Source organism: Thunnus albacares, chromosome 13 (genome assembly GCF_914725855.1).
Source record: "Thunnus albacares chromosome 13, fThuAlb1.1, whole genome shotgun sequence".
NCBI classification, from domain to species: domain Eukaryota; kingdom Metazoa; phylum Chordata; class Actinopteri; order Scombriformes; family Scombridae; genus Thunnus; species Thunnus albacares.
This window is the reverse complement of record NC_058118.1, coordinates 7569024-7581188: the sequence shown is the minus strand read 5'-3', so window position 1 is coordinate 7581188 and position 12165 is coordinate 7569024. Positions and strand designations below refer to the sequence as shown.

The 12165-nt window shown below is 38.5% G+C and overlaps 1 protein-coding gene across 1 annotated transcript; it reads right to left on the bottom strand.

The window, feature by feature from the left end:
- Window positions 1–993: 993 nt before the first annotated feature.
- On the bottom strand, window positions 994–11962 carry stip1 (stress-induced phosphoprotein 1). The gene is made up of 14 exons (XM_044371794.1): window positions 11846–11962; window positions 8485–8694; window positions 8244–8385; window positions 7783–7924; window positions 7279–7444; window positions 7052–7178; window positions 6473–6575; window positions 5890–6010; window positions 5387–5483; window positions 5164–5288; window positions 5032–5068; window positions 4780–4883; window positions 3020–3192; window positions 994–2915 (listed from the first exon to the last, which is right to left on the bottom strand). The coding sequence occupies exons 1-14, from the start codon at window positions 11852–11854 to the stop codon at window positions 2843–2845; spliced, it is 1629 nt and encodes a 542-aa protein (XP_044227729.1). The 5' UTR covers window positions 11855–11962; the 3' UTR covers window positions 994–2842.
- Window positions 11963–12165: the final 203 nt, after the last annotated feature.

Genomic DNA, 12165 nt, shown 5'->3' with positions numbered 1-12165 from the left:
CTGATCCGATCTGGTTTCAATTGTAGTATAATCAATGAGGTGTAGGCCTACATTTCTTCACCATATAAATAACTCCATTTAATAGTTTTTTTTATCATTATATAAATCTTTGATCTCATCTTTAATTTAAAAAACTAAGAAGGTTCAGAGAAGAGCTACATCCAGGTCTGAAAGAGATGTCATATGAGGAGAGTTAAGAAAACTACATTTACCAATTTTACCATACAGGAGACATAGTGGAGACACGATTAAGGTCTATAAACTTGTTCACAGAATATATGATATCACAGGCGAGCCTGTCATCCACCTGAGGAAAGGAAAGAGGAAACTCCTTAAAATTATTCCTACTAATGTTTCTCTTAAAAGAGAAAAAAAACGTCTTCACACTTCATACTGTAAAAGCATGAAATGAGCTTCCAGAGGATGTATTGCAGGCTCCTTCTATGACTCTTATATAATATAAATATATTGGATAAATTCTGGTCAACATAGGGTATTGTGTATCATTATAAAGCTGATTTATGATTATTTGTGAAATTATTATTTTAAACAAGTATATAGTAGTACTGTTTTGTTTGTCGAGTCTGGTGTGGAGGATTTATATCCAGAAAATGTTCAATAAATTTCAAAAAATAAAAAACAAAGTAATATAAGAATACAAACTACCAAAATGGCTGAGAAATTGTTTGAGATAAAATGTCACAATCTATCAATATCTTTATTAACAGTGTGTTTAAGATGTTATTTTATGGTCATTTAAGTTTATAAACGCAACAAGTCCAAGCATGACTATACTACAAGTGTTTAGCTTGTATGAAGGCCACATTTCAGAATCTCTCCATTGTACTTATAACTGATGTGTGTGTATTGTGAGGTGTTGGAATTACATTACCTATGACCAGACTATAAAATTAGTACTACTACTGCACTGACTCAAATGTCAATGATGTTGGTCTCACAAGACAAAAAAAAAGCCACCACTGACCTTTCAAATACATTCAGATATTGTATATTCCACAGTAAAACTGATTTCCATCAGTACATTACACTTCTTGGGACAGTTTCTTTTACATCATGTGACAGATCCACATTTGTTGTATATAGTTTTTGATTACAATGGGGCATTTCTGCTGTGCTGTGTGCCACAAGGAATAGAGAAATCCTGTTGGAGCAATTCTACTGTGGAAACAAAAGGTGTTAAAATTCTTTTCTGACATATTTGAGTCCCTCATGGAGATCATTGCAGAGATATTATGACAATGTTGTGACTTTGAGGTATCTGAAGCCACGTGTGGCATAATGGTCGATAGCAATATTAACACATATGTATTTCCTCTCTGAAAACAGAGGCTGAGTAGTCTGCCGCTGTAGAAGGACAAATACCACCAGCATGTGTGAAGCCAACAAATGATAGGTATTACAATTTCAATCAGAAAAGGCTGGCACCATTTACCTAAACAATTTCCTTGCTGGGTGAAAAACACATTAGTGACAGGGTAGCACTGGGACTTCATCCGACAAACATTAAAGATGCATATGAAGTGAGATTATCCCCATTTACTCAACCAGTAGTTGCTGTCTTAGAAAGGTAAATCCACCCTTTGTCACATTATTCCCATTTTTCTTGAAATATTCATACCAGGTAAATCGCCACATTTTGTTGTGCAGCCCTCTAGTTTCAGGTTCAGGAAACTAAAATTTGGGGCTAGCCAAAAGTATCTATTTGGACTTGAATTAACACACCTCCTGTTGCCTGTGTCAACTCCTCATGCTTTGGCATTTTCCACAGTTTTCCTGTGATGTTGACTGACAGCTTTACTGATACTTCAACTGGCACAGAGCTTTACCTCCAAGATTTTCATTTTTAACATAGAAACAATAACATGGTTGCTTCAATTGATACATGAACTTATTTAATAAACTATTAAGGATCACTCTTACGTCTTATCATGGCAAAATTAGCCCTTGAGTCCAAGGCAATTAGTATTTGCTAGTCCCCATTACAATTTGTCAAGCTCCATCTATCCACCACAATCAACTGACAGAGGTAAAGCTCAAGAAAAGTGTCCATCCCTTTGCTGATATTAACAGTACACCAATAACATACCATCATTAAGCCAAAGACAGCAATGCTTGAAAACTAATATCAAATCTTTTGGATATGTACAAAAATAATATCCAACCTGCTTACAAGATCCAGAATCTGCATGTAAGTGGCAAGTAGACGGGACAGACTCAGCTTTGCACCTGAGGTGTGGGAGGTGACTCAAAGAGGCACAGAGGAAAACTAGACTCCTCAACTTCACAGCCACATGTTTAGTCGAGCCTTGAAGAGGACAAAGGAGCCAAGAAAAGTAACCAATGCTGAGAATTTCAATTTGTGATCTACATTACAATCTTGTTTTGTGTGTAGAAATTCTTCTATTTTGTTGCGTTTCCTTCAAACACGTCCATGAACTAATAGGAATATGTGAACTGATTTAGGGTGGATTTCCCCTTTAAACACTGATCGTGCTGGTGTACTGTATCGTGATGTTTATTTTAAGATGTATTTAAGCATCTGTACACATGAATTCTTTTTTTTTTCCAGAAGAAGTTGGAGTCGGAGTCCTGGAGTTGTCTAGATGACATACAAGATGCCTTCTTAAATACAATGTAAAAGTAGTGAAACTGATTTAAAAATAAAAACAAAAAACATACACACAAAGTCTCAGTGAGACTAAGGACATATCATTTTGAATTTGAAGGCATGTAAAGAGAGGATGTAATATATTGGAGGGATTTGCATTTTGTTCCACTCTGGTCTTGGGAGTTTCTTCACACATCTGGCTCTTGTCTCTCATCAGCGAATGGCTATCAGTCCAACATCAATGAGTTTCTGAATCTTCTGAGCAATAACTGGATTCTTTAAGTGGCTGGGGATCAAACAGGAAACAAGAACATATTAACATTTTCATGCATTTTAGTGGATGTTCGCACGATACTCTCTAAATGCAGAGAGAGTAAAACAGAAACTTACTCGCTGAGCGCCTGAGGGTCCTTCTGCATTTGCTCCAGGATCATGCGCATGGCTGGGTCAGACATAATCTGCTGCACCTCAGGATCAGCCATGGCCCTTTTCTTCACTTCCTCAGGGCTGTCGTTCCTCATGGCCTGACTGACCATACAGCGCTGCATGCCTTCTGTGGCTTCCTGAATGTAGAGAAGGCAAAAAAGGAAAAAAAAAAAAGAAAAAAAAATCAGAATCAGACACAGCAAGTATGGATAGGATTTAATACACTATCAGAGTATTTCAAACTGATCTTGATCTTGATCTTGGTGCTCAGTTTTTGCTCAGATTTCACATTGGTGGCCGTCTTATCCCAAACAACACGACTAATACTTATGCATGTAACAATAGTAAACAAATCTTTCACATATTGATAACATGCAATCAAAATATCATGTGTAAGTTGAGCAGTGATAGTTTCATTGGTGAAAAAATATATATAACTCCCTAGTTTTCAGAGTGGTGATGAATTATTGAAACTATTTAAAGGCAGATATCTGGTCACACTAGTTTTTACTGCTTTGGGTGTTAAATTAAAAAAAAAAAAAAACAATTGCACAGTCATTTGTGTTGACCACTTCAATAAATATTGTATAAGTAAAAAAAAAAAAAACTGTAAATAGTAATAGTGAAATGTTATCACATCTTGGCTTGTCCATGCGTGCTCTGTCAATTTTGATATTTCCAGCATGAGTTTAAGTCAGGTTGAGATGAGAGGAACCTCTTCAAAGTTTTAGCAGTTAATAAAAATTGAATTCAAGTAATGACCCAATGTTTCCCACAGAATTAGAGTCTGTTTGTGGCTCAGTAATACCATATATGAGGTGCTCCACTGCAAATAGGACGCAGCTATGTACAGCTGATCTTGACAACCCTGCTGTATTTTGACTTGTGTCGTCTTGTGTTACGAACATAGACTTATCAGAGATAACTTGCAGGGTTTCCGCCAATGTATTGCAAGTTGACCCGCCGGGCCTAAGCATCGGGGAACTTTGTTTTTTAAAAAAGTATTTCAATATGTTTTGTAAAATAAAATGTGTTTTACAAGTAGTGTAGCTACTTTAAGGAATAGAGAGTGTGTGTTGCTGTGCTGACACCAGTCTGCAGCGCACACTGACACAGGCACAAGTGCCGATTATAACCAGAACCGGAGCAACCCGTATGCCATCTGGAGAGAGATACACCGAGAGCAGACAGAGAGCGGGAGGATTTCGCCGAAAACATGCACTCTTTGCTGCAAACTCATGGAGCAGACACTTTAGTTTATAACTGTAGCGTCAGTTATCCAGCTAAGTATTGATAAAACAACAATCCAGGTCCAGAGTGGATGAGTATTTAATGAATTGTATTATCTTTGACACTTTGGCAATATTGTTAAGCTGACATTCATGCCAATAAAGCTTTATGAATTGAGTGAGTGAGAGTGAGAGAGAAAGAGAAACAGAAAGAGAAAGAGAGAGAGAGAGGGGGGGGGCAAGGGCACTGAGCGAATCAATGCACAGTACGCAGCTCTACTATGAAAAGACTTCACCCAAACCCTGAATGACCTATTATTAATATCAGTAATTTGTGGAAGTGGAAAATGTAATATAATGTTAAAACATTAGTATTTTTAGATACTTTTCCTAAATCTTTGTCATATTTAAAATTTTCAAGGCCTGGAAATTTCCAGATTTATTTCCCCATTAATTTCCAAACTTTTCTGAACTGCATAGAAACCTGTAAAATACCTTTGAGGAAGAGTCGAGCTCCAAAGCCTTCTGGTATGCATCCATGGCTTTTGAAAAATCTTTCATGGCCTCCAAAGCAGCTCCTTTGCGTGTGTAGCCTTTAACTGTGGACAGATGACTTAAATTAGGTGTAAATTCAGAATGATTTGGCCTGAATCTAAACTTAAACAGTTATAGTATAAAACACTCCTTCATTTAAGTTCCTCAAGCAAATCTTAATTAATGATAATTCACACAGAGTTTCCTACTTACTGAAGGTGGGCTCAAGTTTGATGCACTCTTCACAATCCTGACAAATAAAACAGATCATCAAGTTAATCTTATGTAGGCACTATTTTGTCAGGCTAGAAACTCATGAAGATGTTTGGTAAGGATGCACTGTACCTTCAGGGCAAGTTGAAACTCCAACAGCTTTGTGTAGCAGGCAGCTCTGTTACTGAAGAGTTTGGCATCATTGGGGTTTCTCTTGATGGCCTCGCTGTAATGTTTCATGGCTAAGGGGTAGTCTCCTGTGAGAAGGAAAAGATGAGTAAATCTTTGTTCAAGTTCATTAAATAAGAATCAAATCAAATCCTAACCATAGAGCACTTTAAACTATTGCACACACCTTTCTGGAAGGCGTCGTTGCCCTTATTCTTCTCCTCCAGGGCTAATTTAGGGTCGATGTAGGCTAGTTTCTCCTGCTCCTTCAGTATCTTCTCAGCCTGTAGAACCAATCAACAGTATTGTGGTGAAAGTAAATTGATAAGAGGTATTATAATCATGTAGCCAAACAGCAGTTAACAAAGTCTCTTACTTTACTTATAGAAAGTAAATCAAGCCGATTCATTCATTACTAGAAGCCAACATGTTATGACTTACAAAGGTCTGACTGTAAGAAATAAAAGGAACTTAAGGTCAGAAATCTTTTCTAAAAAGTTGAAGCCAATTTAACACCTAATTATGTTTTAATTAACAGCCATCTACAGTATATTTATTTTCAGACTGATCACACCACTAACCAGTGCAGAATCCAACAAGGTATCAGTTTGAATATTAAAAGTCACATTTACACATGTAGGTCTAACAGTTTGAATGGATGGATGAATGAATATTGTCTGAATACTGCACCTGTTGACACTTCTTCAAGACGTCTGGAGTGCGATGCTCTGTCAAGCTTTTGTTGAAATACTGAATTGCTTCTTTGTATTTTTCCTGCTTGAAGTATGAGTTGCCAATCCTGGCCAAGGCCCTATGAAAAGACAAGGAGGAGACAGATGATGATAAACATGTTCATACATGAGAATGCAATGATTTGACATCATTCTTGTTTCCTCACTAAAAAAAACTCAAAAACTCAGAACATGGAAGTGTTCACTAAAGGAAAAGAGTATTTTAGTAAACTCTGATGGACAGATAATTAGTGTCCCAATTCCACATCATCTTTTGCGAGTCTGTAGTAGGAAGCTACAGATCAACACTGCCATCCAATGGTTCTGCCATCCAACACAACTGAGTTCTCTTATCAAATGTTTGTTAGCAGCATGTGGGTATCCATCCAGTTTACAGTAAATGTTTTCTGTAGCCTTATCACTTCCAAATCCTGCAAGATACACAAAATCCCAATCCTGCCCTCTAGCTTGAAAGGCAGCGTGTGTGTAGATTCACTCCAGTAACAATAATTTAAAAAAAAAAGAAAAAATACAGAACTCACTTTGCAATTTGTCTGTAGTCTTCTCGGTTCTCTCTGCCAACGTCAATGGCCTTTTCACACAGCTCCCGGCACTTCTCAAAATCTCCCTTCTCAAAGTACACAGCTGAAGGGATATAAAAAAAAAAAAAAAAATGAATACACAATTAACATTTAAGTTATAAATTAAAAGTCATACGTCACATCAGTTTTCAATTCTGGTTGAACTGGCCAAACTAATGTCAATAAAAAAAAAAAACTGTGTCTGTTGAGTCAATATTTCAGTACATTTCCATTTCTGAGTGATTCACTTAGTGGCTTGTCAGCCCAGTGGCAGAGTGCTTCTACCAACACTTGAAAGTCAACTGCAAAATGCACCATTCTGACAGACTTTATTCAGTCCGTACTCTCAAATGCATTTTCACACAGATATTTAAAAGGATGACATAAATACAAAAATAAAATATCTCTCTGGGTGGACCGCATAGATTTGTTTTATATACAATCAAAATTAAGACTTATTTGTTCATTTTAAGAATTTTGTGGGTCAATAAACTCAAACATGTGAGGCTGGTATTCCAACATGTGAATGAAAATATGTACCTGCTTGATTAGAAATATAGGTCATGTTGGTAGGGTCATGTTTGATAGCTTCTTCATAATGTTTCAGCGCTTTTTCAAACTCCTTATTCTTATATGCAGCATTCCCAAGTTCTTTTTCCTTCAAGGCCTGTTAAAAAAATGCAAAATTACAGGATTAAATAAAACTCAAAATATGGATTCATCAGAAGTGACTCATTTAATGTAAAAACTATTCTGAATTGATGCACCTTTCTCTTGTTCTCGGGAAGGTCTTCCTCTTTGGGAGGAGGTGGTTGAGTCTCTTTGGGTTTGGGGGGAGGAGGGGGTGTGGGCTCCTCTTCCTCCTCCATCTCTGAAAGGTTCAGCCCCAGCAGCACAGAGAGTGTGGTCATCACTCTGGGATCCTGCAGCTTCCTGCGGAACAGTCGAGCAAACAAATGCATTTCTAAAACCACACTATTCAGGGCTAATACTCGTTTTCCCTTTTATGCTAAAAACAGCTGGGCGACAACACTGAAGATCCACAACAACTAATATCACAATATAAAGAATGACAGTGGGCCTACAAATACTGTATAATCTTGTACTACAAAAATACTTCAATACTTTTACAGAGTTTTTGTACAATTCTCAGCCTATTGAAATAACTACCTCTGACCTACTCCCCTTTGATTCTCATTCCAGCATCACGACACAAGTCTATGAGAAAATAATTTTTGTTCAAACTGAAAATTTTTGAAAAATGCACATACGTGCCGAGCTCTGATGGTTTGTTCCTGAGCTGCTCCAGCAGTTCTCTGTAGCTCGGATCTGACAGGAGCTCACGGGTCCGAGGATCATTCTCCAGCTTCTGATACAAGTTGGGCATGGCGAAGGGGTTCATCATTGATTTTTCTGGTGAAGCAGAAATTGATGTTCATTAGTGTAATCTATACAGCATCCAGGCTTCCCACGCATCCTCTACAGGCCTGGGATTGAATCCATCAAGGCTTTCTCTCCTGTGCCATCTACTACTTGCCCATTGACTCAATGTATAGCAACACTCAAGTGGACCTCCCACTCCCTTTCTGAAAACTTGAGCGCTCACAATGTGATTTTGCATTAGTGATTCTGTCAGCAACCATCTCTAAATCCTCTGCTCACGTAGGAGGTAAAGTGAGTCACATAGTTTTCACATCAGTGCCCTTTCATGTACAATAATAAGAGATTCTACCTGCAAGTCGGGCCTCGATGTTCTGTAAACCCTCCTTTAGTTGCTGATTACTTGGCTCTTGCCGTATTCCCTCTTGGTAAGTTGCTTTCGCATCCTCCAATCGGCCGAGAAATTCCAACGCTGCAGCTTTACGGGAGTAGCCCTGGATGGTCAAAATTGAAAGATTGTACATTGCCATGTTAGTTTTGATCATTATATTAAATATTTTGTCAACAGAATAACAACAGAACAATCATCTCACCTTGCCCCAGTCAGGCTTGATCTTGATGGTCTGACAGGCATCCTGGAGAGCATTCTCGTAGTTGCCTTTCTTGGCGTAGGCAGCTGAGCGGTTACTGAACAGGACGTGGTTTGAAGGGTCGAGGGCCAACGCTTCAGTGTAGCAACGTACAGCCTCATCGATATTTCCTGCACTCAGCGCCTTGTTGCCCTGGTCTTTTAATGCTGAAACCTGTGAGCCAGGACGAAACGAATAAGTGAAGCATAAAGAGACAAATTCACAATACTACAGCTCTCCTGCTCTTCATGCTCTATTGCTCTTACACAGGACACATGTATACGTTCCTCAATATAGATCTGACTACAGAGCAGACATCTTGTACAGCTGCCACAACTTAAAAAGCAATGGACAAATCAGCTGTTCATGTCAGACAGGTGCAGCAGTCACACAGCAAGATTTCTTTTCAAACACATTTTACATGTTGGAAAATAATTGCTGAAAACGTGAAATGACTGAATTACATAGTATTGAATTGTGGTGTTAGAGCATTAAACTGTTTTTCACCATTTCTGTGTTCAGGATTTTTTGGGCAGGCCTGAAATGGTGGCTCTATGAGTTAAGAGGGGTTACTAGCAACCGACAACAGCCAACGCCCGCGGCTTCAGCGGTAGCTGTGTGGCTGGGAGGTCCTCAGCCAGAGCGAGAGCGTTTGACGGGCAGCACTTCACCAAAAAGCACAGCGTGAGAGGCAATTGCTCCAAGGGTGACGGCTACAATAAAGCTGCCAAGGACATTTCAGCAGAGGTGTGAGTAACGTTAAGTGCAACTCCACTGAAAAAAAACCCAACAATTTAACATAACGATGACTGGTGATGGTTCACTTGTTAACTAGTCATTTAAGTTACATTTTTACTGAAAAAGGTCCACATTTACCTACAAAATGTGCTAAATTGAACAGTGGCTCCTAATGTTACTTTATTTTTTAAAATATCATCCACGTTGCTTGCCTTACACCTACAAACAAGGTCTGTTTTAAATTGTATATTTTTATACAGGAGTTTGGTATGAGCGTTGTTAACTCAGAGGCTGTTCAGTTGGGCCGTACTTTCAGCATCTTCAGCAGACGTGCCCCTAGCATTTCAGAGCAGAGAATACTGCTTATTTTTCCACAATCATGAAACCTAATTTTATATACTTGGCCATTTTTTTATCATTCCAATTTGGCTGGGTGGTTAACTGCACATTTTTCTGTGGTGTGACAATCTCAGAACACATTTATCAGTGCTTTATTTTGTTAATGCACATTCACTGCCCTTCAGGTGTAATCTACTCTGCTACTCTAAATATAAAAATCCAAATCCGGTGAAGAAAATTACACTTTTGAAAGTGTCAGTTTCAAAAAAAGGGTTTTATTCTGACTAAACACAGTAATTTGGCATATTGGGATGTTTAATCTGAGAGACAACAAGGACACTAATGATGCTACAAGAAAAAGGGGAGAGAAAGATGAGTTGTGCCCTGAAATAAAAAAAAAGCATGTGAGGATGCAGATTGTTTTCCAAGACCTCCTGTCACTGAAGTACCTGCTGTGGTAGTATGTGACTTAGACAGGATCAATAACACACAGACCAGAAATAAGCACTCTGTTCTAAAAAAGCTCTTCTTCCTTTCTGACTTCAAATTGAATAGACTTGGATTCCTTTGCTGACTGTGTGACAACACTAATAGTGCATTAATGCTATACTAGGCCAAGAACAAGGAGTGTTTACAGGCATGGCTTGGGGTAAGGCCTCTGTGACTCTCCAACAGAAGAGGAGAATAATGTTGACTTTCTAATGACTTTCTAGGCCGTAATTATAATAAACAACGGGCCAAATACGGTACATTTCGGTAAATACAAAGTCAGTCAATTGTTTTGACTTCTGTTTGTACTAATGGAAATAAAAACAAAAAAAAAATCTTGTATGAGTAAAAAAAAAACAAAAAAAAAAAAAACATACAGTTCCTGCATATTCATTTTTAACCAAACAGCTGCAGGTCTGACAAATTATAAATCTGTGAAATTAGTCAGAAGTAGTATCCCTGATCCTAAGCAGTGTCAGCCGCTGCCTACTTGGAATACCAGCCTGGTTGATGATGATGATGATGATGCTCTCTTCTGGATACTGTCTGTCTTTTAAGCATTAGGAATTCATGCAAAATCCATATTCACAAGTCAGTAGATCCACCTCTAGAAAGTCTGGCCTGTAAGCTGTGGTACGTGAGGCTATTACACTGCACATTTAATGGGAAAACGTTTGTCATCAAAGTGTCTGTGATGGAGACACTGTGGGTGTACCAACTGTCTTATTCCACTTTGACAATCTAAAATTAAATCATTTATGTGACAGCATTTTAAAGTTTAAACATGGCATAACATTGAGGTAACCACAAAGATCCACTAAAGCAAAAGATAAGTAATGCCTTGAAGGAGTGACTCTGCTTTGTTCTCTCTGAATGGTTTTTAAGTGACCATGTAAAACTATGGATCATGCCTCACAGCAGCAGCATACTTGTAACCATGTAGCACTCTCTGTTGACCTGCACGGTGCACGCATGTGACGAAATACGGCTGTAGCCATGACAGCGGCACCGTGTGCATCGAGAATGATCCTCCGGTCTGATCCAAAAATACTTCTGCAGCATGTGCTTTAACTTACACTCACTTCCGCAGTTTAAGCTGTCGATCCTCTGACATATTTTGACAAAAGAACGCAATTAACTTACAGCTTTCATTTGTCGGACGCCTCATTATTGATAGCTAATGTTAGCTATTAAACAGCTATTTGCTGGCTTAGGGGTTACTTGGCAGTATCTTATCGATGATTTGCTAGTGATTAGCGATTTACATAGAACGGCTACCGTGGCAGGCAAACCTTACCGTGGTATTTTCAATGATAAAGCAGCAAACTATCATATAGCTACATTAGCTTAACAGTTATCGTTAACGCTAGCTAACCTTGTCGAGTACAATCATAATTAGCCACAGCAGCACACAAAATAACTAACAGCTAACTTTGCTAAGCTTGCACTTTCTGCAATTGAAAGTTTGGCTACATTGCAGACTAGCGTTGGCAAAAAATCTAGCGTTGGCATAATATCTAGCGTTGGATAACACCATTAAACCCAAGCTACCACACACTGCTACCGGACTAACGCTAACCTTACAAGCTAGCTTAGCTATATGATATTAGCAAACAGTGAAGAGGTGTTTAGCTACACTAATCTCCAAATTATTATGGTGAAGACACTTAAGTTTAAAGTAACTCAGAGGAATACGTCGATATTTCTTTACCATATAGGTTGTAAAATAACATTAAGAAGAGAGTTGCAGGACACTCACTTTCTCCATGGTGCAAGCATGAGGTTCCTTCCAGAAGCTACTACGGACGAGCGCCTCCCCCTGAACAACATGCAGGTTGCCAGTTTGGGAGGAAGAAACCCCGTAATCAACGATCTCACTTACGTTTTCACCCATGTGGGCATATATAGACCGCTAGAAACTTCCAGAAGATGATGGAAAAAAATCGTAGGTGCGTTAGATGTGACATAAGATGTGAACATTCATTAAAGGTAGGGTTCACCTTTTTTCAAATGTGTCTTAAAAAGTAGTCTGGTGCCCAAGTTAACATTTTAAAAGTTTTTCTTGCTGTAATCATTCCT

Excerpts from the sequence above, each read along its gene's own strand:
- stip1 (XM_044371794.1), bottom strand. Across the intron at positions 8,386-8,484 it reads TCAAGCCTGACTGGGGCAAG|GGCTACTCCCGTAAAGCTGC; the intron begins GTGAGATGATTG and ends TTGACCATCCAG. Across the intron at positions 6,576-7,051 it reads CTATATTTCTAATCAAGCAG|CTGTGTACTTTGAGAAGGGA; the intron begins GTACATATTTTC and ends ATATCCCTTCAG.